General features: G+C 42.8%; 1 protein-coding gene across 4 annotated transcripts in view; it reads left to right on the forward strand.

The window, feature by feature from the left end:
- The window catches only part of LZTS2 (leucine zipper tumor suppressor 2), a 166,085-nt gene that overhangs the window by 129,687 nt on the left and 10,348 nt on the right, over window positions 1–26,050 (forward strand). For all 4 annotated transcript variants that reach the window (XM_069753732.1, XM_069753733.1, XM_069753737.1 and 1 more), the window contains one exon: window positions 21,126–21,650. In XM_069753732.1, coding sequence (XP_069609833.1) covers window positions 21,165–21,650 — 486 coding nt within the window. In that variant the 5' untranslated portion in view covers window positions 21,126–21,164. The remainder of the gene's footprint in view (window positions 1–21,125; window positions 21,651–26,050) is intronic.

Here is a 26,050-nt window from a genome sequence, read left to right on the forward strand (position 1 = left end):
CCTGGCGCCAGGGGATCCCCCCATAGCACACGCCACATTCAAATTCAGCTGTATCGACATCAGTGGGGGCTACATTATATTCTATAAGGGGCGGAAGCAGCATTATACCCTATGGGGGGGCTACATTATATTCTATGGGGGGGGGGGCTGCATTATATTCTATGAGGTGGGTTACCCCAACCCCTGCTATATCATTTAGATTTGTACTACCTTATTTCATACCCTGATATTATTGTGTTTTACCGCACAATTAGTGGTCTTGTATTTATTTCTGTGTAGCTACGTGATGGGCCCAAGAATGATTTTCTCCGGTGGGCCCAAGGTGCTCCAGTCCGACGCTGACCGCGTTATATTGTATTTATTTGAAATTTTAAACAATGTGTGTTGAAGTCTCTTGCTGCGTCTTGATGAACATTTCCTGTTATGTACCGGACTCTCTCCCCACGTCCCGGCCCTGAATGCTCTCAAATGATATTTCTGCAGATTGGTTTTGCAGCTGAACCTCAGGGATTGCTGGAATTCCCTGTTTCTAAAACAATTCTTTTTTTTTTTTTCTTGACCTTGCATTATTGTAATGGAGGAAGCCGTCTCCTGACACCTTTTTTTGAGACCTGACATGCTCCTCTGCTGTTATGCTTCATGTTGTGCTGTTATTTGGGGATATTTGAGTAGCCATGTGACATGATTGTAATCATCCACTTTGTTCTATCCCAGACCCAACATGAGGGCTCTGAAAAAAAACAACAAAAAAAACCCCCATGCTTGAGGATGAAAGGATGAGAGCCAGGGGTGAGGATGACACCTCACCTTGGAATAAATGGCGCTATAAAAATGTATAATAATAATAATAAATAATAATAATGACTCACTGCAGCACTGCTGGAAAGGGAACGTCATCCATCTCTATATAGCCACATGTATTTTACTGCTGCAGAGACTAAATGAAAGTGTTTAATATCCCAAATTATGCCCCAAAAATCTTTATTTCATGTTCTAAAAATGTACAGTTTTTTATCCTATTAAGCCTGCCATTTGACAGATTGATAGATAGAGAGATATTAGATGCTAAATATTACGTAGACATGATAGATAAATGATCGATATGAGAGAGAAGTCATATATATTAGAATGTTTTGGTTAGATGGATAGATAAATACATCGGTGTTAGCAATTTAAAGAGGCCCTCCTCCTCCCTCCTAGTTTTTGCATGAGTCATCATTAGAACTACAATTCTACATCTCTGCAATTTCCTCTCAGCTTCTTTTCAATGCCTGACCCAGCTGCGTATTTCCTCCCCCCTGCCAGGGATTTTGTTTGCTGCGATGTAGAATTGTAGTTCTAATGATGACTCATGGAGAGAAAAGAGACTTCCTGATTCTACATAGATTCTACATAGAACTTAGAAGGATTCAGTTAGTCTGTGTTTAATCACGTGATGATGTCATAGACCTAATGGAAAAAAATTGACTGTGTAGAAAGGAAAATAAGAAATTTTAAGTACATTGTGCTATATAATATGAGGACTGCAATATATTAAAAGGATAATAACTTTGATAGGAGGAGGGCTTCTTTAAGGATTCATTATTCTTGTCCATTTTCGCCCAGGACCCTACAAATATGCCAAGAATGTTTCTAAAAGAATGGGACAGATCCAGCAAATTCAGGACAGTTGGCTTGTATGTAAATAAATAGATATATGAGAATACTCCTTCAAAGAGGACCTGTCTGCAGGTCAAAAGTGGCCAGTTTTTGCACGTATTTTTTTCCTGTTGCTTCACAGAGTATTCCATTTTTTTAAAATCTGCTCTATTGTTCCAGAACTATGGACCTTTTATATTTAGTGGTAATTTTTATGGCCTTTGCGAGGGAGCGTGGTTCACAGGGTAATAATGTAGAGCAGCCTAAAGACACACCCCGGAGGACCCTGCGCGCCACACCCCGGAGGACCCTGTGCGCCACTCCCCAGAGGACCCTGCGCGCCACACCCCAGGGGACCCTGCGCGCCACACCCCAGGGGACCCTGCGCGCCACACCCCAGGGGACCCTGCGCGCCACACCCCAGTGGACCCTGAGACACATCCCAGAGGACCCTGCGCGCCACACCCCAGGGGACCCTGCGCGCCACACCCCAGGGGACCCTGCGCGCCACACCCCAGGGGACCCTGCGCGCCACACCCCAGTGGACCCTGAGACACATCCCAGAGGACCCTGCGCGCCACACCCCAGGGGACCCTGCGCGCCACACCCCAGGGGACCCTGCGCGCCACACCCCAGGGGACCCTGCGCGCCACACCCCAGGGGACCCTGCGCGACACACCCCAGGGGACCCTGCGCGACACACCCCAGGGGACCCTGAGACACACCCCAGAGGACCCTGTGCACCACACCTCCATGTTAAAGACCATAAAAATAAGTGCTAAATATACAGGCCCTTATCTCTGGAAACGCATAGTCAGGGAAGAGATGGGGGTGTAAAAAATGATACTCTGAAACAGCGAAAATAAAATAATTTCAAAAACTGGACACTTTTGACCTGGTGACAGGTCCCTATTTAAAGCAGTTTCCTGGATTTTCAACTGATCGCCTACCGTTTGGCATTACATTAAAATACGATCGGGCATTGATAATCCACATATGCATGATGTTAACTAGCTGCTATCAGCACCTGAACTGTTTGACACATGAGGCCCATATTTGTGGACCAAGATCATATTTCGTAGAGCGCAGCCTTGTTGCTTATATAAGTTGAAGAGATTTTACTTTGCGCTGCTTCTTTGTGGCGCAGGAACAACTTGTCTAGCAGTGAGTATACATGGATATCACCCGCTGGTGTTAGGTTTAGGTGACCCGGTCATGAATCATTTGCATTACACAAGCATGAGCGTAATTAATCCTGTGTATGTGCTGCTATTATAGGAGTAGCCATGGAGTTAGGGGGGGTTATTTTCAGCATGGGGTTTTTTTGTTTTTTTTTGCAGCTCTTTGCATACAAACAATCTGCTTTTACTTTAATGCTATTTTTAGGCCAGTACAATGGTACACAGCCGTGGTGGATGGGCGGTCCACCAAGGGTGGTGTCATTTTAATGCGCATATTAGACCTTACTAATATTATTGAATTTCTGTCTAAAGTGATAATAAAGAAATAATATTATAAAAGATCAGAATATTAATATTTAATATGTAAGATGAGAAAAAAAAACAATATTCCTGATGCAAAGGGCAAGTCACTAAAGATGTTGCCTGGTGAAAACAAGTTATCACCTATCCACGGAGTAGGTGATAACTTTTTGATGGGGGAAGTCCAATCACTAGCACCCACACCGATCTGCTTAGGCTGGTTTCACATGTGTCTGTGCGCCCTGTGTTTCATCCGCATGCGTACCTATCCTTTTAACATGATGTGCGCATGGACATGCGTTTGCTTGCGGATGCGTACGCATGCATCGTTTCGAGGTGTGCGGCGGGGTCCGGCCACTTTTGGAGGTGTGAAAACTAAGTTAAAAATGCGCAGGCATGCACATGCGGAGAAGTGCGTTAAAAAGCGCATTACTGTCTATGGGAACGCATGCGTAATCATGTCTTTGTGTACGCATGCGTTCGATGCGCTTGCGTACTTCGGACTGCGCATGTCCAGGAACTGATTGAGACACGCCCTCCTGGAAATATCAAATGCGTGTGCATAAAAAAACGCAAACACAGGCACACAAACGCATGCACATGCAGCGTTTTTTTTCCGCCATGCATAAGCTGATGCATATAAAAAAAACACTGCGTAAACATGCGTTTGCATGCGTTTTGGCATTCATTTGCATATGCAGATGATACGCAGCGCAGATGTACGCAAATGTGAACTTAGCCTTATGTAGCGTTATCAAAATCTACAGTGCTTTATAGACATTATCCCTGTCCCCAATGGTGCTCTCAATCTAGATTTCCTATCAGGATGTCTTTGGAGTGTGGGGGGGGATACCGGAGAACCCTGCGGAAACCCACGCAAATACAGGAAGAACATACAAACTCCTTGCAGATGTTGTTCTTGGTGGGATTTGAACCCCAGGATCTCAATCGGTCCCAGCAGTCGGACCCTCGCTGATCAGCGCTTCATCACCTATCCAATGGATAGTTAATGATAACTTGTTTTCACTGGACAACAAACCCCTTAACTCCTTTATCACCTCTTAAGACCCCACATCAAATTAAAGCCTGACCCCACTGATATCGGGGACAAGAAGGATCAACCATGTTAAATTCAAGTGTCCCCCTCCCCGTTTTTCTCAGATAAGCCACTGCCAGAGGAGTCTCTCTACACTTTGTAAAGAAAAGAATTGTGGATGTTCCACGCGAAAAATAGGTGACAAGCACAAAATGCGTTTCGAAGTTTACATACTTCTTCAGGATAAAAAAAACAAACATCTAATGGTATTTTGTCCAGAAGAAGCGTGTAAACCTAGAAACGTGTCTACAAAATAAAAACCGCAAATCTATTTTGTGTGACCGGGACTTGCGTTTCCACTTACCAGCAGCACAGACCATCCACCATTACTTCATTTACATATGTATCTGGTCTGAAGACCCCTGGACCTGCAGGAGCTGGGATTTTATACTTGAAACTTGTTGTGTGAACACCATCTAACCAGGTTAACATAATCTTTTTATTCTCTAAAATGTTAACTGGATTAGACCCTATTAGGTTTTTTCTCTGAGCCCTAGCCCTTTTATCCCTACACTTTGTAACCTCAGGAATACATTATTAATTTCCATTCACTGACCACAAACAGAGATCTTTTAAATAGTAATAAAATTGAACACAGACTATAAATACAGACTATATTAGAAAGATGAATGCATTATACAGTATTACAGTTTTTTAAACCCCTTTAATGTGCTCGTGCTTCTTAATGTCTGGGAATAAAACCCTGATCTGTGCACTCGGGAGAAGAGGACACCTATATAAGGGCCTCGTCCATAGCTGTATATGGAAGAGTGGCTTCACATAAACAGCTTGTTTCCACCATGATTAATGGAGTGTGTGCATAAAAGTAACAGAGGTTTATAGATTAGTTATGAGGAAGGATGTTCCACTTGGTCACTTTCTCTCACTTTTGTGTTTCTTATGTTACTTTCTTTTTTTTTTTGTCCTGAGGCAATGAAATGTGATCTGTGATCAATCAGGTGGGATTTGTTGTGTGACTCAATCTAGCGCTTCAGTCATGTGGAAATAGGCAGCCAAGGGTACGACTATGTGTGTTGTATATATGTGTTCTGGATTATTAATCCTATCCGAAAATAAATGTAGAAAAGTAAGAAAAAATGCATATAGTTATCATTGACTTATACTTTGTATTGTAGTTGCTATGGTAAAGGGGTTTTCCTACAAACTGTTGTAGATTGTAGAGCCACATCAGCAGGAACTTTTAGATGACTTAAAAGGTTCCTGAGGGGGATAGGTAGAAGGAAGCACCAGGTCAGGTGGTATCTGTGGTGCAGTTAATAATTATAAAAGGTTCGGGAGGGCGGTGAAGAGGGGCAGTCAATGCCTGGACGTGTAGCACAACAGATGTGTGAGCCGTGGAGTTGGCTTATAGCCGCCATTACGAGAGAGCAAATCTTAGTAAAGGAACAGAGAGATCAGACCCAAGTGAAGGAACCAAGAGACCAGACTTGGTGACCCGGAGCTGGCAGACCACACCGAGTTAGCAGAGCCAAGCCGAAAGGAAGACCACCAGGTCGCTGAAGAGGGACGTACCTGTGAGCTATAATCTCCAGTGTAGACTTACAGTACAAAGACCAGGGACCGGGACCATGCTTCAGGAGAAGGAGCCGGCCAGCAAGAAGGGTGTGCAAAGTGACTCTTAGATCCGGGGCTTGCGGCTTAACGGCAGAACGGGTGATACTAGTGTTTAGTTGTAATAGGAAAAGGAGTGTGCGGTTAGTATTGTATAAATATTCCGCGTAGTCAAATTTACAGTATTTTCATAATTTTTTGTTGTTTTTTTTATATTCATTGATATTGTTCCATAGTCACCTCTTTAGTTGTTGTATAAATTAAATAAATAAGTGTTGGTTAATTTGCCTTTGTTTTCTCATTGTCTGCATTGTTGCGTCCACAATCCTGTTTACACCACACTACTGGGACCCCTGCCAATCACTAAAATAGGGGTCCCCATTTCTTATTTACCACATGATTTCAAGGAGGAGAAATTTTAATGATGTGACAGGCAAACTGGAGAGATGGCCTCATATGCGTGCCGCTGTTTAAAACAAATAAAACTAAATATGTATACATATGCACACACACGAATGGAAATTTTTGCTTTCTCGGCCATTTTTGGAACCCCCATACAAGCGAGAAGACAGAGATGTGCTTGCGCCGTCAGTTCTCCATTGTTGACAGTGCAAAATGGGCCCCCTTTCCGAAGATACATGTGGGACCTTCCATAAAAGTCCAAGGTAGAACAACTCCTTTAACATCTATCCCCATCAATGACCTACTTGATTTTGATGAGGTCCTTTTATTCTATTTATGCCGTGGTTTGACCATGAGGGTGTGCTTGCCACCATAACGTCCAAAGACCACTTACTGCAGGACCTTGCTACTGTCTTGGAGCACCTGGCAACCCCTACCATTACTGACTTGCTTACCATTTTGCATTTCTGAACTCGAAGCACTGAAATACATGTAGGAATTGGCTTATTTAAATAATTTACTATTGACGTTCACAAATGTTTATGAAAATTTCCGCAGCCGTTGGATCCATGAACGTGTCGGAGCCATGAGCTTGTACAGCAGCATACAGCGCCCTGCATTCATATTATGTCACGTGCCGCCACATAGTGCAGAGGAACATGATCGTTCCATGTAGTGCTGTATTAGCCCACCCTACAGAAGACTTGACATTAGTTTGTTTCACTGCCATCATTAAATCGGCAGTAAATTTCTACCACTGCGTCACAGTGGGGGGAAATAAACTTTTGCAAGTGTTGACTGTGCTCAATCTGTGTTGCTATACCGAGTGAATGCTTGTTAAATCCAGACACTGTCAGGTTGTGCAGCTAGTATTTCCTTTCCTTTATGCAGGCAGCAGAACGAAAAATCTGGAGACAAAAGCAGAGCTATTATTTCCCGTCCTCTCTGAACCTCACAAGCTCTACAGAAATGCTGAGGCCTGGGCTTTTTCTGCCAAGCGTTGATAACTGCTGGCCATACATGAGATAGCTGCTGGCCAAATGCTTGTTCAGCAGACCGTCCTCTATCCTGACTCCCCAGTACAATGGGCGATCAGCTCATGTTGTTTCAATGGGGAGAGAGGATAAAGGGGAGCAACTTCCAGTAACATCAAAATGATCAGATGTTGAAATTCCAATTGCCCGATCTTTCTCTTGCCTGTCAGGGAAGAGTCAGGAGGCCTCCATACTCATCAGGTGGTTGGATGGTCCACCAAGGTCGGGGAGGTTCAGTTGACTTTCATCTAATGTGTATGTGGCCTGCCATATACAGTAGACTAATGTCGGCTGAACTCGCCGATATCGATGATGGGTTCGGCCGGCTGTCTAATGTGTATGGCAACACCCAACAAATGATGGCGGAGGAGATAATGATCCAGCATGTGCACTTTCAGACTACTGATCTTTTTACATTCCCTGAGAAAAGCCACCGTCGGGGATGTCTGGCAGTAGCTTTTTCATAGAGAGCACAGTAGCGAGCGCTCCGGTATATGGAAGAAGTAGCTGCCGGCCCAAAAGATCGTCCATCTAAGGTACATGTGGTGCTTTAGGGTCAGTGGCTGAGAGAATTGAAAGTGTTTGTCCGTCTCTTATCAGCTATGAGACAGCAACCCTTCCCTAGTCCGTGTCCCTAGTCCGTCTTCCTTATTACACCAACATTTTGCACCTACCCACAGCCTTGCTGATCAATACATTATTGCTGGGACTCCAACCTATCACATCCACACTAATTATGACAACGGCAGTCTAAATCAGGGTTGCAAACCGTCTAGAAATTCCAGGACAGTCAGTAAAAATAGGTCACTTTTTTGCCCTGTTTGTAAGAAAAATTTAAGATGTCTGTGATTTTTTTGGAAGCTGCAGGAACTTGTACAGATTATTTTTACTCAACAGTTTACAGTGAATTCAGCCAATGTCTTCATAGCAGACTATTGGGATGTAGACATGCAGCTCTCATAATTATAATGATTTATGATGGTTTTCTAGTGTGTTTGTAAAAAAAATATTGTCTGATTTTTCGATAAATTGTCCAGAAAAAAATAAAAAGTCAACCCTGGTCTCAGTATAGTAGAAGTGCACATGTGTGACCACCTCTCCATTCACTTCTATGGGTCCCACCTTGCTCCCATTAACAGTGGATGGGGTGGTCATCATGAATGCACACGATCACTGCCCGGAGGAATAGAAGATACCAGGTAGAAAGACACCAGTGGTGGATGTGGCCCCTGGTACTGATGTTACTTTGAGGCCCCGGAGCTTTACATCAATTACACCTCTGCTCTGAAGCTGAGTACAGGTGGTTGTTCTAGCACTTATAGTGCTGGCATAAGATTGGGCTCTAGGTACTTCACAGTTGCTGCTGGACATCCATCTCCAACAACGCTAAAAATACACGTGATTCAGTTACATCAAATATATTAATGGCCATACAAATGTGTGCCCAGCAGATTCTGGAATGACTAGCCGCAGTGTGCCAATATGTGATAAGACCAGGGGAACTAAGGTTTAAGATGATATTTTTTACACCTTGTTTTTTTGGAGGGTTGTTGTTTTTTTTGTTTGTTTTTCACATGTATTTCTGCAGTCTGAGATCCCTGCTGCTATTTATACCCCACACGTTGGCACGTAACATTATCATCCTTTAGTCAATTAGACTTGCATAATGTTTTGAATGTTTTCCATGAGAAACGACCGGAGCAGGTTTGTTTTTAGAAGTCTTTATTTTATTTATTTTAATTTTTTTTTATAGCGGGTCTTGAGGCCATTTATATGCCCATTTTAGGTATGGATTTTCGTAGTGATAAACAGCAGATAAATATATTAAAGAGCCGTCCTGATTCATGTAGGTCACAAATAAAGCAAATCTGAGCCAGAAGTTGAAGGCAGATGCCCTTATAGGTTCATTATGGAGGACTAAAAACAATGCTCTGATATTATGCTGGAATACAACTCCTCCTATTTTCTCTTGACATACTGACGGATGTGACCGATGACAACTGGGAAATAATTTCTGGTTGGTTTGCAATTTCCCGTCCTCGATCATTGGCTCTAGTATAGGATGTTAGCCCTATTGGCCATTATATCTCACTTTAGTTGCCCGGGATTGTACCATCCAAATTATATACTGATAGTGTGGCCTTGTGGACAATTCTGGTGACCGTTCCGAGTCTTTTCTGTTTGGTTATGGCCAGGTTCAGACTGTCGTACGGGCCAGTCCCGTATGCCTTTTGTATCTGTGGCTGGTCCAATGTGCAGTTCCTTGCACTTTTTCGCATCGCTGACGGATGCAGAAGCTGCCTTCACATTACGTGCATTATTCTCGTCCATAAAACGTTGAAGAATACTGCGTGCTGTAAATTTTTTTTTTTGCATGTAGACCCTGTAAAAAATAGGTCATGTTCTCTGGCACTCTACCTATTGGGGTTCTGTGTGCAGTCCATGCGGACCTTTTCCTCCAGCTCTATGGCTGGATTACACATGAGGCCTTATTCACACTTTGGTATTTTCTCCATGTACAAGAAATTCCGACAAAAAAAATTGGTCTGGTTTTCTCGAATGTGGAAAATACTGTTGTATGAATGAGGCCTTTGACGTATCTCCGTTCTCATGTAAATCCCTGTTCCTTCCTACAGCATGGACATTGGGGTGCGCCGACACGTCTGAGCACTTGGCACACCTTTTTCGCACGTTGTGCCTGTTGACGCCATGACACTTCTTACATAGCCTTTCACCAGCAATCAGACAGTTGGAGTAGTAAATGTTAGCACTAGACAGTCATGTAGAGAGGTGTGAAAGCAATTAAGACACACAGGTTTACTGTGTGTGTCTCTGGAATGGCATTATTAGCACAAATGCTGCTTGTTTCCTACAAATATATGTGACGGGCTTTTGTGAAAGGGCATAAACAGTGGGGTGTTTACCAGGGCTCCACAGGGTACAAGACTTTCTACATTTAAGCCTTATATACATGAGTTCCAAGAGTTATAAATGTGTAATATACAGATCTTCAAAGTTTGATTCAAGAGGAATAATGTACTAATCCCTTATAGCAGGGGAGGGGAATATTTTTTTTTCCTTTTTTTTCCTTCCAAGGGCCATTTGGATATTTAGGCCGTCCTTTGGGGGCCGTACAAATTGCTCACTAACTCCACCCACAAAGTACGTCCTGATGCTGGTTCTGTTACCAGGACATAATCTTTCCTCGGCGTTCAGTAGTGACCATTGCGTGCGCGTGCTTAAAGAGAGAGAAGAAATGGGCTGGCAAAATACAGCTGCCGTCTCTAGCACTGCGGGTCCCTGGAATCAGCAGGGCCGTAAATGGCCCGCGGGCCTGAGGTTCCCCACCCCTGCCTTATAGCATCTTGTATGGACATGATACACTTACAGAGAACCGTAGGCAGCAGTTTTCTCTGTCTGGGTCACCAGCTGTGTTACAAGCCGGATAAGGGCCCGGAAGACTGTTTTGAGACCTTTGACCTGTTCAAAAGCTGTGTTCTCAGGTTTTAAACGCACATTTAATTTTGCCAAATGGTGTTTTAATGGATTAGAAACCCACACATCACATAGCACAGCATTTCTTGTATCTCTATGTTTGGAAGTACTGAGATGATGTACAGCCAATGTAATGCTGCCAATGCCAGGCAGCTGCTGCTAAGACATGTAAGCATGAAATATTTCACTGAAAGAATAGTTTCTCTACATACAAGAAAAGTAAGAGAAAATCAAGAGGTTGCCCATTACTGCAGTGTGAGACATGAATACCAGGAGAGCAGACTGTCATTCATTACAAGGAGTGGAGGGAAGGAGGCGTGATGCCACAGCTTGTCTAATTCATCACAAGTGGTGGCGTTCTGTACTTCAGAAATCTCATTCCAGTACCTGACTGGAATGACATGTCTGGTGTAGCACACGGAGGTGCATACTTCTTCATGAATCTGGAGCTTATGACTCCCAATACGCCCCACCATCTAGACCAAAGTGAACAATGCCAGTCTTGATGAATTGGGCCCTATGTCTTGATAGAACAAAGCCATTTTGGTGACAATACTGGTCTTATGTTATGGCTGATCAATGTAAGGAGAGTCAATATAGAGATCTCTCCAGTAATATTTTCATACCTAGAGGTCCAGCTTGCTTGGAGATAGGTGTGGGTCTTCTCTCTGGGACTGACCCGTTAATAGACATGTTGTGAACTTCCCCAAAAGGTCTACGATGGTAGCATTTTTTTTGTCAAGTGGACATCTACATATGCTCTTCACAATCAGCAAACATATAGGGTTTCTTGGTTGGGTGGCTTCAGAACAGGTAAACAAAGAGAAAATCCCATAGGACCCATATACGGTAACTAGTTTTTCCTTTTTTATCCATTTGTGTGTATCAATTGCAGGACTTAGCGTTAGGACAGGAAATTTTTCATCCAGCTGGGTGTTGGGGAAGGGCTGGGGATGTTCTCTTGTTGCCTAAATCTTGTTTCGGAAGGAAACTGAGGGAGAATGGTGGCGCTGTAGGAAATGATAAAGCAGGAAGCACAAGGTGAGCATGACTGTAGAACACAGTTATTTTTCTCCTATGACGCTTGGAAGGGTTGACTATTTTTGCAGGGAACATCACATGGCATGTTTATTAATTTATACATGATTTCCCCCGTCGGGTCCAAGGCTTTGTAGCCACTAATCAGCTAATGGGAGTGCAGATGTTATCCTGAATGCTAGCCTAGCGCACCTGTAACAACACGTGTGAATGATAGCCATTGTTCTGTACAACAGATGGAAAGAAAAGGAGATGGAAATTAGGCATGATCTGACCTGTGACCAATTACTTCTACATCATAGAGTATTTGGAGGATCATATATTTATATTTTTTTTGTTCAACAGTTATTCACCGAAATAAAAACTCTATAAAACATTCACATAATGAATAACCCAGCATAGTAGGAGTGATGATGTAGTATATGAACTTGTATACTGTACTGTAATTTGCAATTATTAGAGCAGAAGCGTGGGATAATCAGTGCCCTGTTGGAAAATGCCTCCGTCTCTCAGAGGTAACATATCCCAGAAGGTTCTGTGGGAACATAGCCAGCAGGGTACCACCATATGGGCAATGCGGGAATCCTCAAAATGTCACTTTGCGTTATCCTTCAAAAGGTTCAGAGCTGGAAATGACAGGTGAAAAGCTGATGTAATCTCATGCATTTACATTTATTAAAAAGTGAACGTTACGGTAAAAGTGTATAGTAAATCTTGGCAACACTCTTTACTCATCAGTACTGTTTTTAAAAAAGCTTAATATGTACAGTATGTGTAGGCACTTGCTTACTACAAGTCTAACAAAGATTAAAAATCAATATACGGTAACTCTGGTGTCTACATTAGCCTTTCCCAGAAATGCTGACGTTCGTTTTTGGAAGTAGCTACCTCCATAACATGGTGAATGTGAAGACCGGGGTCCGGAGATTGGTTCTGTTTTGTCTCATCTTGTATGCAAATGACAAATATGTAATTTAAATATAAAGGTCCAATAGAAAGATAATTTCTTGAAACCCCAGTAATAAATATACAACATTTGGTTGCTCTCCAAATAGTGAATAGTGATGAGCAAATGTGTTCGGATAAGGTGTTATCTGAGCATGATTGTGTGCTAACTTCGACGTGCTCGAAAAATATGTTCTAGATCCCGCGCCTGTTTGTTAGGCAATCCCTGCATGTGTTGCGGCTGTCTAACAACTTCGAGACATGCAGCCGCTGGGTCTCAATCATATTGATCGAAGACACTCGGTTAGCACCTGAGTATGCTCTGATTACACCTTATCCAAGAACGTTTGCTCATCACTAGTAGTTTTTTTTCCGTTTTGAATAAACTGGTGGACAACCACAATGGGGAAAAATGCAATCCATCATCAGATGGACCCTTCCATTAGAAGAGCACCTTTTATTCCAGTTCGGTAAAAATCCATCCAACTATGTCCAGCAGCTGACTGAGGATGTCTTCTAGATGCCGGACTACCCTCATTATTTTTGCTATAGGAAAAAGCTCAAGTAAAAAGCTAGAGGTGTTTTTCATAAAGTGTCTTCTTTGATGACTTTTAGGCCACGGCCAGTATTTGGTCAGTATTTTGCATCAGTATTTGTATGCCAAAACCAGGAGTGGAACAATTAGAGGAAAAGTATAATAGAAACATATGCACCAGTTCTGTATTTATCACCCACTCCTGGTTTTGGCTACAAATCCTGATGTCAAATACTGACCAAGTGCTCAACGTGTGAATGTGGCCTTATGGCACCTTTGCTGCCTCCTTTTTTTTTTTTCTTTCTTTTTCTCGTGAAGGCATGTGTAGGTCACTTTTCAGCCTCTGTACGGCTTTCGAAGCCTCAAGTGATTAAAGAGAATTAAAGCAATTAAAAGAAGTAGGAAAAAGATGGAACATATGCACATAAAGTCGTTTTGACATTGTAGAGGATATGTTCCATGTTTTTTGGTGTTTTAAAGCCCTTTTAAGGCAGGTTACAGTTGGGACAATATGTTGTGTAAAAATAAACTTACACTTTTAACCTAATAGTGCATAAAGTAAAACCCCCTTAAAACATCAGTTATATGATCAATCATCAATGTGTAAAACACAATAGATTACCAACCATTATACCTGGAAATATAGGTCCGATTGACTTTGCAGAAGAGGACACAAATCTATTTACTGCTATGGATAAGCTATTTAAAGGGAAGGTATCATCAGAAAATGACCTATTGTTTAAATCGTGTTTTTGTGTTAAATATATATTTTTTTAATCTACCTATTGTTTTTTTTTTTGCCCTGTCACAATATACATAAAATATAGTAATCTGACTACTTTCACACTGGTCACTAAGGCTATTTTAGATTCATACTTACTATTCTTCACATAAGACTTTTCAGAAGTTTCATTACCATCACAGGCATGATTACAATAACAGGTAACACTCTTATACACAGGTGATATTACATGATCCATCACTCTGAATAGGTGATGTCACAGCTATAATAATAATTTTTATTTCTATAGTGCCAACATATTCAGCAACACTTTCAGATAATTGTGCAAACAAGATAAGACATTACACTGTGACACATAGTCCAACACCTACGGAGAGGAGTGAGGCTCCCTGCTCTGAAGCTCACATAGTCCAACACCTACGGAGAGGAGTGAGGGTCCCTGCTCGGAAGCTCACATAGTCCAACACCTACGGAGAGGAGTGAGGGTCCCTGCTCGGAAGCTCACATAGTCCAACACCTACGGAGAGGAGTGAGGGTCCCTGCTCGGAAGCTCACATAGTCCAACACCTACGGAGAGGAGTGAGGCTCCCTGCTCCGAAGCTCACATAGTCCAACACCTACGGAGAGGAGTGAGGGTCCCTGCTCGGAAGCTTACATTCTATTGAGATACAGGGAAGGTGAAAGGCCAGACTAAATAACAGGGCTGTGGAGTTGGTAAGCCAAACCTTCGACTCTGACTCCTCAATTTCCATGACACCAACTTCGACTCCACCAAAATGGGCTCCCTCTGACAGCCCTGCTAAAGAAATGTGTTTTTTAGGGTATGCTTGTAACTGTGCATATTAAATTGAGCATTGACTAGTTATATAGTGAAGTAAAGTCCATCATTGGCAAATATTTTCCCCTCTAAAAGGATCGGTTAACTAAAATTTACCCCATTAGATCCACACATCATTTACTCTTTGAGGGAGTGTGGAGATGCAGATAGCTTCTTCCCTAATCTAACTTGAAGGGGTTGTCCACTACTTTTTAATATATTAAAAATAATCCTATTGAGGTACTATACTTGAAAAAAAAAAAACACATTCACCCACCTTTACCCCTGCAATTCCTCAGTGTTGCGTCCCTTGTTCACTGCCAGTCTCCTTGCTTCCTCTTTCAGCGGATGATGTCAGATGACCAGTGTAGCCAATCATTAGCTGCAGCGGTTATGGGCTATCTAAACTTGAAGAGCGAGATAGTGGACTGTTTCTTCCAGCTCAGATGACACATGACCACAGCTCAGACGACATGACCATTTCTGGCCTAGAAAGTTGTAGTGGTCACCAGATGCCACCAACCAGAAGAGAAAGCTAAGAGGCATGGAATAGTAGTAAGAAGGTCCTTTTTTTTAATAAATGAAAACCACTATGGGTTCATTTTTCAAATAACAAAAATGTAGGGAACACATTATAAATAATGATCTATATGTTTGAATACCTTATAGTTAGACTCCTCATAGAGCAGAATAAGAATATTGCTGTAGCAACCTGAGAAAGACAGTCAACCTTCCTAGATGACATTGTAGTTGAGTACTATGCCCTCCCTTGTTTGTTTTGCCCCAGGATCAGCGCCTCGCTTGTGTTATGCGACCTTGCTCCAGAGGTGAGAACAGAAGAGAAGAATGGCTCAGTTGCCCTTGGAGCAATCGGCAGGTGTTTGCTATCAAGAGCTCTGTGTTGAAGTAGGCTGTGTTATTTCTCAGCTCACTGTCATTGGCAGCAAAGGTTTTCATTAGTAGAAGGCAAGGCTTGGCGTCTAGTGTTTCCACAATTGTGAGCTAGTCACGCAAGGCTTCTTGAACTCCTGGCAACATTCAAAAAGACAGTAACAAACGAAAAAAAAAGGGGGAAAATAAATCCCTATTCAAAGCAGCCGTGAGGTCAGAGGAACCATGGAATCTGAAGACATGAAAGGAGAGAAGTCGGAGGGGGATTAGTGAGGGAATCAGATGGAAAAGTTAGACAGCGGCTCAATGTTTAATGAAGAAGATTAATGGCCAAGAAGAAGAGACGGGATACAACTGGATTTCGATAGAACTTTACAACCTGATATGTTCCAGCTTTCCAGGAAGTAGACACAGACGCTATCAAGATCGACCATATTCCCACATATCTTGTTGAATTTGTGGTTTGTTTGTAGTTAACTTTTGTCCCTGCCAGTTCTTTATAGAGAGGTCATGTAGGCCTATCGGTCATGAATTGTATCCAGCTAGTAGTAGGTACTAGTGATGAGCGAATATACTCGCTACTCGAGATTTCCCAAGCACGCACGGGAGTCCTCCGAGTATTTTTTAGTGCTCGGAGATTTAGTTTTCTTCGCAAAAGCAGCTGAATGATTTACATCTCTTAGCCAGCTTGATTACATGTGGGGATTCCCTATCAACCAGGCAACCCCCACATGTACTTATGCTGGCTAGTAGCTGTAAATCATTCAGCTGCGGCGATGAAAACTAAATCTCTGTGCACTAAAAAATACTCTGTGGACATCTGAGCGTGCTCGGGAAATCTCGAGTAACGAGTATATTCGCTCATCAACTAGTAGGTACCTTAGGCCCCATTCAGATTTTGTTTTTTTCACGTATGTGAAAAGCGGACTGGTTTTTCAAAAGTGATTTTCAGAGTTTGATCATTTTTTCTTCTCTGATGACAAAAAAAAGTTTCTTCACCTTCTCACTATCTATCACAGATGGCTTCCAAGTACTGTCCAATTTTTTCCCCAGACCCATAGACTTTCATTGTCTAATTGACCTGACAGTCGGATCCATATCCAACAGGTCTCCACAATTTTGCACGGGCCACTCAGTCTGCAAAAAGTCACAGACACGTGAAAGGTCCCATAGACTGTGATAGGTGTAAGTGCTTTCCTTGAGCAAAGAAAACCGGATAGCACTTGTCCATGAATAAGGCTGGTTTCACATTTGCGGTTGGGTCCGCAGCGTTTGTGCCGCAATTTTCCACATGCGTCGGGTGTTCCTATCTTTAACATTAGGGATGCAGGTGTCTGCGATTGGTTACGTTTTGCCGCATTTGACGACGCATGCGTCGTTTCATTGTCTGCGGCTTGGCGCGGTAAACGCTACATGTAGTAGTTTTAGAGGCATCAATTTGCCGCCTAGAAACGTATGCGCTTGTTAGCGCAATGAATGCGGCAAAAAAACGCATTACTGTCTAAGGGAACGCATGTGTACACATATCTTTGCGTACGCATCCGTTTGATGTGCTTGCATACTTCGGACTGCGCATGTCCAGGAACTGATTTAGACACGCCCATTAAAAACACACCCTCCTGGAAATATCAAACGCATGCGTATAAAAAGCGCAAACACATGTAAAAACGCATGCAAATGCTGCGTTTTTTTTAACATCATGTGTAAGCTGATGCGGATAAAAAATGCTGCGTTATCAGAAATTTGCATGCATTTTTGCATGCATTTGCGGTTGAGGATGATACGCTGCGGACTTAATCGCAAATATGAAGCTAGCCTAACTGACGTGTGAATGAGCCCCCTTAGGATTTGTAAGATGCACATGCACAGTAGTAGTAGTGCTCCGAAGAGTCACAACTTGTACACATTAGATTTTGGTGACCTGGGATAGAGAACACGTTTCTACAGTACTTGCTGGTTTATGCATTGAGCTGCATAGCCAAGATGTCAGATGACGAAAGCCAAAATGTAATGGGAAGAATCATTTTACAAATGATATAGAACTATTTCTTACCTGCAGATATATAGGACATTAAAATGCAAAAGCCTTGATAAACTTATTTTTTTAAGGTGTTGTCCTGGACTTAAGGTCCCGTCACATTTAGCGACGCTGCAGCGATCCAGATAACGATCCCGATCGCTGCAGCGTTGCTGTTTGGTCGCTGGAGAGCTGTCACATAGACAGCTCTCCAGCGACCAATGATGCCGGTCCCCTGGTAACCAGGGTAAACATCGGGTTACTAAGCGCAGGGCCGCGCTTAGTAACCCGATGTTTACCCTGGTTACCAGCGTAAAAGTAAAAAAAAAAAAAAAAAAACACTACATACTTACCTTCCGGTGTCTGTCCCCCGGCGCTGTGCTTCTCTGCACTGACTGTGAGCGCCAGCCGGAAAGCACAGCGGTGACGTCACCGCTGTGCTTTCCGGCTGGCCGGCGTTCACAGTGCAGAGAAGCACAGCGCCGGGGGACAGACACCGGAAGGTAAGTATGTAGTGTTTTTTTTTTTTTTAACGTTTACGCTGGTAACCAGGGTAAACATCGGGTTACTAAGTGCGGCCCTGCGCTTAGTAACCCGATGTTTACCCTGGTTACCAGTGAAGACATCGCTGAATCGGTGTCACACACGCCGATTCAGCGATGTCTACGGGGAGTCCAGCGACGAAATAAAGTTCTGGACTTTCTGCTCCGACCAGCGATATCACAGCAGGATCCTGATCGCTGCTGCCTGTCAAACTGAACGATATCGCTAGCCAGGACGCTGCAACGTCACGGATCGCTAGCGATATCGTTCAGTGTGAAGGTACCTTTACATTAAGAAGAACTATATATACAGTACAGACCAAAAGTTTGATGCCTTCAGTGTGAATGTACAATTTTCATAGTCATGAAAATACAGAAAAATCTTTAAATGAGAAGGTGTGTCCAAACTTTTGGTCTTTACTGTAGGTCATCAATTTGAGATCAGTGGGGGTGCAACTCCTGGCAGGCCCCTGGTCAGCCAATATGGGCTCTAGCAGGGCTGAATGTAAGCAACGTATAGAACGGAACTACGCTACTGATCGGTTGATCAGTTGCTGCTGAGCACTGCACTTTCTCTCCCATTAAATTCCCCATGCTTATTTAGTTCCCTCAGATGATAAGCTGCCACCAGACGTGTCTGGCAATAACTTTCTCCCCTCACGTGAATGGAGTTGGGAAAGCGTATTTTCAGTGAAACTAGCTAAAGCCTGAAGAAGGGCCTGAAACGTTGCTTACATTGTGCCAGTGTTATCAGTAAAATTAATTGAAATTCTGCTCAAGTGATAAATGGATGTGCACGTATGAATGGAAAAAGGGCCGTCATTCACCCCTTGTTGTTCTAAAATACCTGTCAGACTTGTGTTTATACCACGGTCCGCAGTCTTTAGCATCAGGAATTGGATGTCCGGCTAATTGACATTAATTTGTTGTCTCTACTCCTGCAAAGCAGCAGTGTGTTCAAGGCTGTTCACCATCCATACAGGCAACCCAGGCTATGGAAGATCTTCCTATGCAGATATAAAACTCTGGAAATTTACCGGTTATGTAACCTATTATTGTTTCTTTTTATATGGACCGGTTTTAGACCCTTAATAAATCTTTCTTCTTTAGATAATTTTTCTGCTCAGTTATTTCCATTTACTTTGGCTCTTGTAGCAACTGCATAGTCTGGTAACTAGGATATTTCTGGAAATCCAATTTTCCGGTTTGGTTAAGAGATTTATAGAGGTGTCTGACTGTTGATCTGCAGTTCACATTCCTTTATATGTATTGCAACCTTTTATAGAGTGATAACATTTTTTGAGGTCCGATTTCTCGCTGCTAAATATGGCTGGATGTCTATTGTTACATGCAAGAGAGAGAATACAAGTCAAAAAACACCTACTGGTTACATGAATCCGTGTAATGTCTTCAATATTTCAGATTTAACCAAGATCCAGCTTGCAGGAAACGACTAAAACCTAAATATTTCTAGCTTTGGACTGGCGGACTAATATATTTTTTGAGTAGTAGACCACACTATCCGTCCATCAGTTGGAAACCATAATTTTGATGTAGGGGATGCATAGTTTACTACTAGACAATATTATCTGTCTTTCTATGCTAGTTTTCTAGAGCTTTGGCTTTTTTATTTATTTAGATTTTTTTTTTACCAAACCTGTGGTAGTAACAGATAAAGAACACAGGCTTTTGTTCCAAAGCTATAATAATTCCTATTTTTCCCATCTTTGTTGTTGGAGAAGAGTTACCTATCCACAGGATGTGCCATAAATGTCTCATGAGACAACCAGTCCTGTACCGAATGAATGGACTGTACACACTATTACGATTCTCCGGTCAGGCTGTCAGTCAAGGGAGGGGGAGCGATGACAGTGTGCTCATTGTACAGTGAGCGATGACTATAAATGTTCCCTGCACCGCCCAAATTCCTGTAAGCACTTCCAGTAAGGCAGCGCTACCCAAGACGTTAAAAATTTTTCCCTGAGATTGTCACTATATCTGTTGGAAATGTTTTTGGAGGTGACAAGTTCCATTTGAAGGGGTTTTCTGCTTTCGCAAAACTTGTGCCTTCCGGCTCAGTTTTTGCTTACCAATGTAGGTGGCACAAGCCACTGATCTCTGTGATTGGCTGCAGTGCTGTCGACATGGTGCAACTTCTGCAGCCTACTCACAATCACCGAAACAGCCCCAGAGACACAGTGTTGGTCCCACGGAGGGTAAGTAAGGCGTGTTTTTGATTTTTTTTCAATGAATTGAGTCAGCAGGCAAAAGTATTTGAAAATGGGCCAAACCCCTATTAAGCAATCATCTAACCCTTCATGTTCGTGTTCCCTTCAGTGTTTGATGTGCATGTTCCACACTTGCTTATTTTGGAATTTTCACATTTCCTCTGGTAACGTAGCGCAGAAAAAATGTCTTTTAGATAATGGTCTCTCGTTTATTGTTTGCATTTTTGATAAGAACCAGTTCTGTTCTCACCAAAACAGAATATTAGAATTCGATGAGACGCGTCGTAAAACACACCTCTGCTAACGTAGTGGGCGATTGATGCGCCAACCATAGCAGCATAAATCCAAGCCTGGGTGTGTAATTGCAGCCAGGTATGTTTGTACCCTGAAATGTCATGGCTACATATGATTGACAGGTCTCTCCCCTGTGTGTAATAGGAGCAACATCATTTCTGTGCTTTGATCTGTGTCCTGGAAAGTGGAAAAATAACATCAGGCCAAAAGAATGTAAGGAGAGATGGTGTCCAGCCGTGTGAAACGAAGCTTAGTGGTTATCTGTTGACTACTTCTTTGAGATAGTTAATACTTTGAAATGAGAAGTAGGAAAAAAATGTAACCTTTTTCTTCTGTTGTCTCCTTTTTTTTTCTTCAGGTTGCTTATGTAGACCTACGTCTTCCAAGTACACCTACAATGGCTGTAGTGCAGACTCTTCCCCTGTCCATTGACCAGAACCCTGAAGTTGATATTCCCCAAGACCAACCAAGCTCAAGGTCACCAGACTCCGAGAACACTATGGGAAGTGTAAGCAGTCTTATTTCTGGAAGACCTTACCATGACAAGCAATGCAAGGCGTCTGAATTTAGTAACAAGTGCCCACGTAAACCTGCCAGCATGCCAAACTTTTTTAAACAGCAGGAAGGACTCCTAAAAAGTAATCGTAACTTCCAAGACCCACTTTTTAATGGGCTTCCTACAAAGAAAACTTGTGCTGCTACCTCTGGGAGCAATGGGAATTATACCTATGTCAACGAGGACTTTAAGGAGGAGTGGCATGAAGCCAGAGCGCCCAATAGTCCTTGCAGTGATGTGGATGATGTGCGGGAAGACAAGGCCCTCAATGGGAATATTAGAGGACCTCCGCCAAAACTTATTCCCGTATCTGGCAAACTAGAAAAGGTAATGTTCACTTCCGCTGCCTAAAGAAGTATCGTTTGTAAGGAATCTTTTTGCCTGTGGTACATTTTTATGATAGACCTATGAGTTACCATAAATCTAGATAATTCATGGCTAACTGTTAGGTTTCGCATGTGGATTTTTCTACCTAGGCTTCAAAATAGAACCAGAAGTGGAAAATGTATATATACTAATCATCACTTTTTCACCAAATTGTCTATCTTAACCTGTCTGGGCACTTTCGGCTATACGTTTTTTGGTTCTGATTTTTAGGCTAGGTTCACACTCCGCGTGAGGGATGTCAATTCAGCTTTTTTGAATCGTTTTTTTCACCCATAGAAGGCATTGAGAAAGTGTAAAAAACGTGGCAGCAATCAGGTTTTCCTGTGTTTTGGGGGTAATAAAACTTATTTTATTAAATATGTGCTGTAGACAAATCACACCTGTAGTCTGCACCAAAAAGCCCCCAAAATGCCATAAAACTTGTTGCCTTTTTACTGCTAAGAGAGCGGGGTTAGGCTGCAGACAAAAACTCTGTGTGTGAGCATAGCCTTAAAGTTTTGTATTTCATTTTTGGGTTTAAGGGGTTAACATCTCTCCTTGTGGAGAGAGTGACATGCTTGATGTATCAGCGTAAGGAGACTTATAGGCCATGCAATTCTCCTCTGGGAAATTAAATATGCAAATTAGTTCACAGAGGTAGAGGACTACCAAAATCCATAGACAGTGAGCTGCTTATCACATGGGGAAGGGGCTTTGCCGGATTCTGTGTTTCAGCCTTTATCTCCTGCTGACTTCAGATTACATAGCAAAAACCTGTTGACATGTTCGCTTTAATGAGCCTTGCCGCATGACTTGGGATAAAATCCACACAAGATACTCTGTTTGCAGACATGTGTTTCGGGGTGTTTGCAACTCATCAGTGCAAAGTAAGAAATCTGATATAGCTGTATAAGAGGCCTCCGACTGCAGTCTAAGGCTATGTGCACACGTTCAGGTTTTTTCGCGGTTTTTCACGGTAAAAACGATATAAAAACTCATTAAAAACGCATACATTATGTATTCTATCATTTAGAATGCATTTGCATCCGCGAAAAAAAAAAACGCATCGCGGTAAAAAAAATTAGCATGTTCATCATTTTTGCGGATTTTCTGCGTTTTTCCTGCAATTCTATGCATTTGGGAAAAAACGCGTCAAAATCGCGGTAAAAACGCATGCGGATTTCTGGCAGAAATGTCCGGTTTTTGTCAGGAAAATTTCTGCAAGAAATCCTGACGTGTGCACATACCCTAAGGTTTTTCTGCGCAGACTCTGGAAAATCCGCGCTGCGGATTTCACCTGCTTTTTTACACCTGCGGATTCCCATTAAGGAATAGGTGTAAAACGCTATTGAATCTGCACAAAGAATTGACATGCTTCAAAAAATAATCCGCAGCAAATCTGCGCTGTATTTTCCGCAGCATGTGCACAGCGGATTTGGTTTTCCATAGCTTTACATGCTACTGTAAAACGCATGGAAAACAGCTGCAGATCCGCAGCGTCAAATCCGCTGCAGATCCGCAGCCAAATCCGCAAGTGGTATTTTACCCTAAGTGGTATTTTATGAATACATCCATCCTGGAGTAACTTTAAACACAGAGCACTAATCAAATTGGAATAACTCCCAACCGATATGCCATGAGACTCCACTAGGCAGTGTAGTACTTTTCTGAGAATCTCTTGTTGTCATTCAAGGACATATAACTTTGTTTTTTTTCCTACCCTGCTTGTCTCTGCCAAGTTAAATATATATACGATACCACCTTTAGGAAGTTGCTGTGGCTTTAAAGAGTGTAGTCCTTGTGTGCTATGTTTGTCAAATTGTCAGAGGTCATCTTTCCAAACACACATCTTGTCTAAAAACTGTGCTGTCGAGTTGGATCTGAGGGTAAACCGAAAACTTAATATGCTAGCTGAGATATTTTTATTTCATAATTACTGACCTCTCCCAAAATATATACAAGACTTTGCCTTGTAGTTCACACTAAGCAAAACTTCCTGTTCCGCATCACTAAAAATAATAATAACTGCCACTGACCGTAAAAAATTAAGTACAACATACTTCCAATAAGAGCTGAGCGCCTGCGTCAGTAGTCCATGGTCTCTGGACCAGATCGATATGAACCTCGTCCTTTACGCCTCTTATTAATTAGGTTCAATGTAGCATCATGCATGCTTTACAGATGCCACATATAGTAGGAGGTTCGTAAGGCTCTGGTCTGGTAGCTATGGACTTGGCCACTGGACTAAGATCATGCTAAGGCTCTGGTCTGGTAGCTATGGACTGGGCCACTGGATCAAAATCATGCGAAGGCAATTGTCTGGTGGCTATGGACTTGGCCACTGGACCAGGATCATGCGAAGGCTCTGGTCTGGAGGCTATGGACTTGGCCACTGGACTAAGATCATGCTAAGGCTTTGGTCTGGTAGCTACAGACTGGGCCACTGGATCAAAATCATACGAAGGCTATTGTCTGGTGGCTATGGACTTGGCCACTGGACCAGGATCATGCGAAGACTCTGGTCTTATGGCTATAGACTTGGCCACTGGACTAAGATCATGCTAAGGCTCTGGTCTGGTAGCTACGGACTGGGCCACTGGATCAAGATCATGCGAAGGCTCTTGTATGGTGGCTATTGACTTGGCCGCTGGACCAGGATCATGCTAATCTTTTTGGTCAACTCTGTTCCAATAGCTGATGACATAGAATGATGTTTCCGGTAAGAGGAAAGTCTCTTCTTGTTCAACTGCTTTAAAATCCAGCTCTCGGGACACATAGTAGAGATCTAATTTTGCTTTTGTAAGATCTTCCAGCTATACCGCCATAGTATTACAAGCTGCTCATGGCCATCCATGCAACACATGGATGGCCTGGGTTTCTCTGTGTCCATGGTGGAGTCCCAAGCTGAAAACCTCCGTTAATAAAATTCATATGGTTTTATAGGACTTGCAGACAGAACACTAGAATGACCCCGTCAATTACACAACACATATTCCGTATATTATTTTTATTGTAAAATATCTAAAGTTTTTAGTAATGGCTTAGGCAATTTATGTCTCAGATTTAGTTGCACTTTAAAGGCCCCGTCACACATAGCGACGCTGCAGCGATACCGACAACGATCCGGATCGCTGCAGCGTCGCTGTTTGGTCGCTGGAGAGCTGTCACACAGACAGCTCTCCAGCGACCAACGATCCCGAGGTCCCCGGTAACCGGGGTAAACATCGGGTAACTAAGCGCAGGGCCGCGCTTAGTAACCCGATGTTTACCCTGGTTACCATCGTTAAAGTAAAAAAAACAAACGCTACATACTTACCTATCGCTGTCTGTCCTCGGCGCTCTGCTTCTCTGGTCTGGCTGTGAGCACAGCGGCCGGAAAGCAGAGCGGTGACGTCACCGCTCTGCTTTCCGGCTGCCCGGCGCTCACAGCCAGACCAGAGAAGCATAGCGCCGAGGACAGACAGCGATAGGTAAGTATGTAGCGTTTGTTTTTTTACTTTTAGGATGGTAACCAGGGTAAACATTGGGTTACTAAGCGCGGCCCTGCGCTAAGTTACCCGATGTTTACCCTGGTTACCAGCGAAGACATCGCTGAATCGGCGTCACACACGCCGATTCAGCGATGTCAGCGGGACCTCAACGATTAAAAAAAGGTCCAGGCCATTCCGACACGACCAGCGATCTCACAGCAGGGGCCTGATCGCTGGTACGTGTCACACATAGCGAGATCGCTACTGAGATCGCTGTTGCGTCACAAAACTTGTGACTCAGCAGCGATCTCGCTAGCGATCTCGCTATGTGTGACGGGGCCTTAAGGCATTTTAGAAGTGGAAAAAAATACTTAATGCATAATCTTCTTAAGTGATATTATCTCTCTAGTGATGTAATGTTTATTTTTCAAAATCAAGACATAATGGTGTATTTGTAGATGTTCCCCAGAAATATCATATGATCCAGGATGGGATTACACTCTACTTCTACCTCATTGTAATGATCCTGTAATGAAACAAAACACACATTTAAAACCTTCTACAGAGGCTATACTAAAGTTGGACATTTGTCTGTCATACCTCTGCCCATCAGTCGCACACTTTCCGACAAAAAAGAATAAAGTGGCAGATCAGGAACATGGTTTAAAGGGAGCCTGACAGCTGATTCATGCTGTCCGAGGATCATACAATGGCTGTATGATTTCAGCCATGTTTGTTTGACTCTGAAACACTGGCATTTTAGAGAAAAATATACTTTAAAAACATACTCTCCTCGCCCATTGTCAGTGACTGTTAGGTCTCTCTTTTTACACGGGAGAGACCTGACGCTCTATAGGAGTGGGTGGGGAGAAGCCATCACGGATCCACCTT

This window comes from Ranitomeya imitator, chromosome 2 (genome assembly GCF_032444005.1).
Source record: "Ranitomeya imitator isolate aRanImi1 chromosome 2, aRanImi1.pri, whole genome shotgun sequence".
Taxonomy (NCBI): domain Eukaryota; kingdom Metazoa; phylum Chordata; class Amphibia; order Anura; family Dendrobatidae; genus Ranitomeya; species Ranitomeya imitator.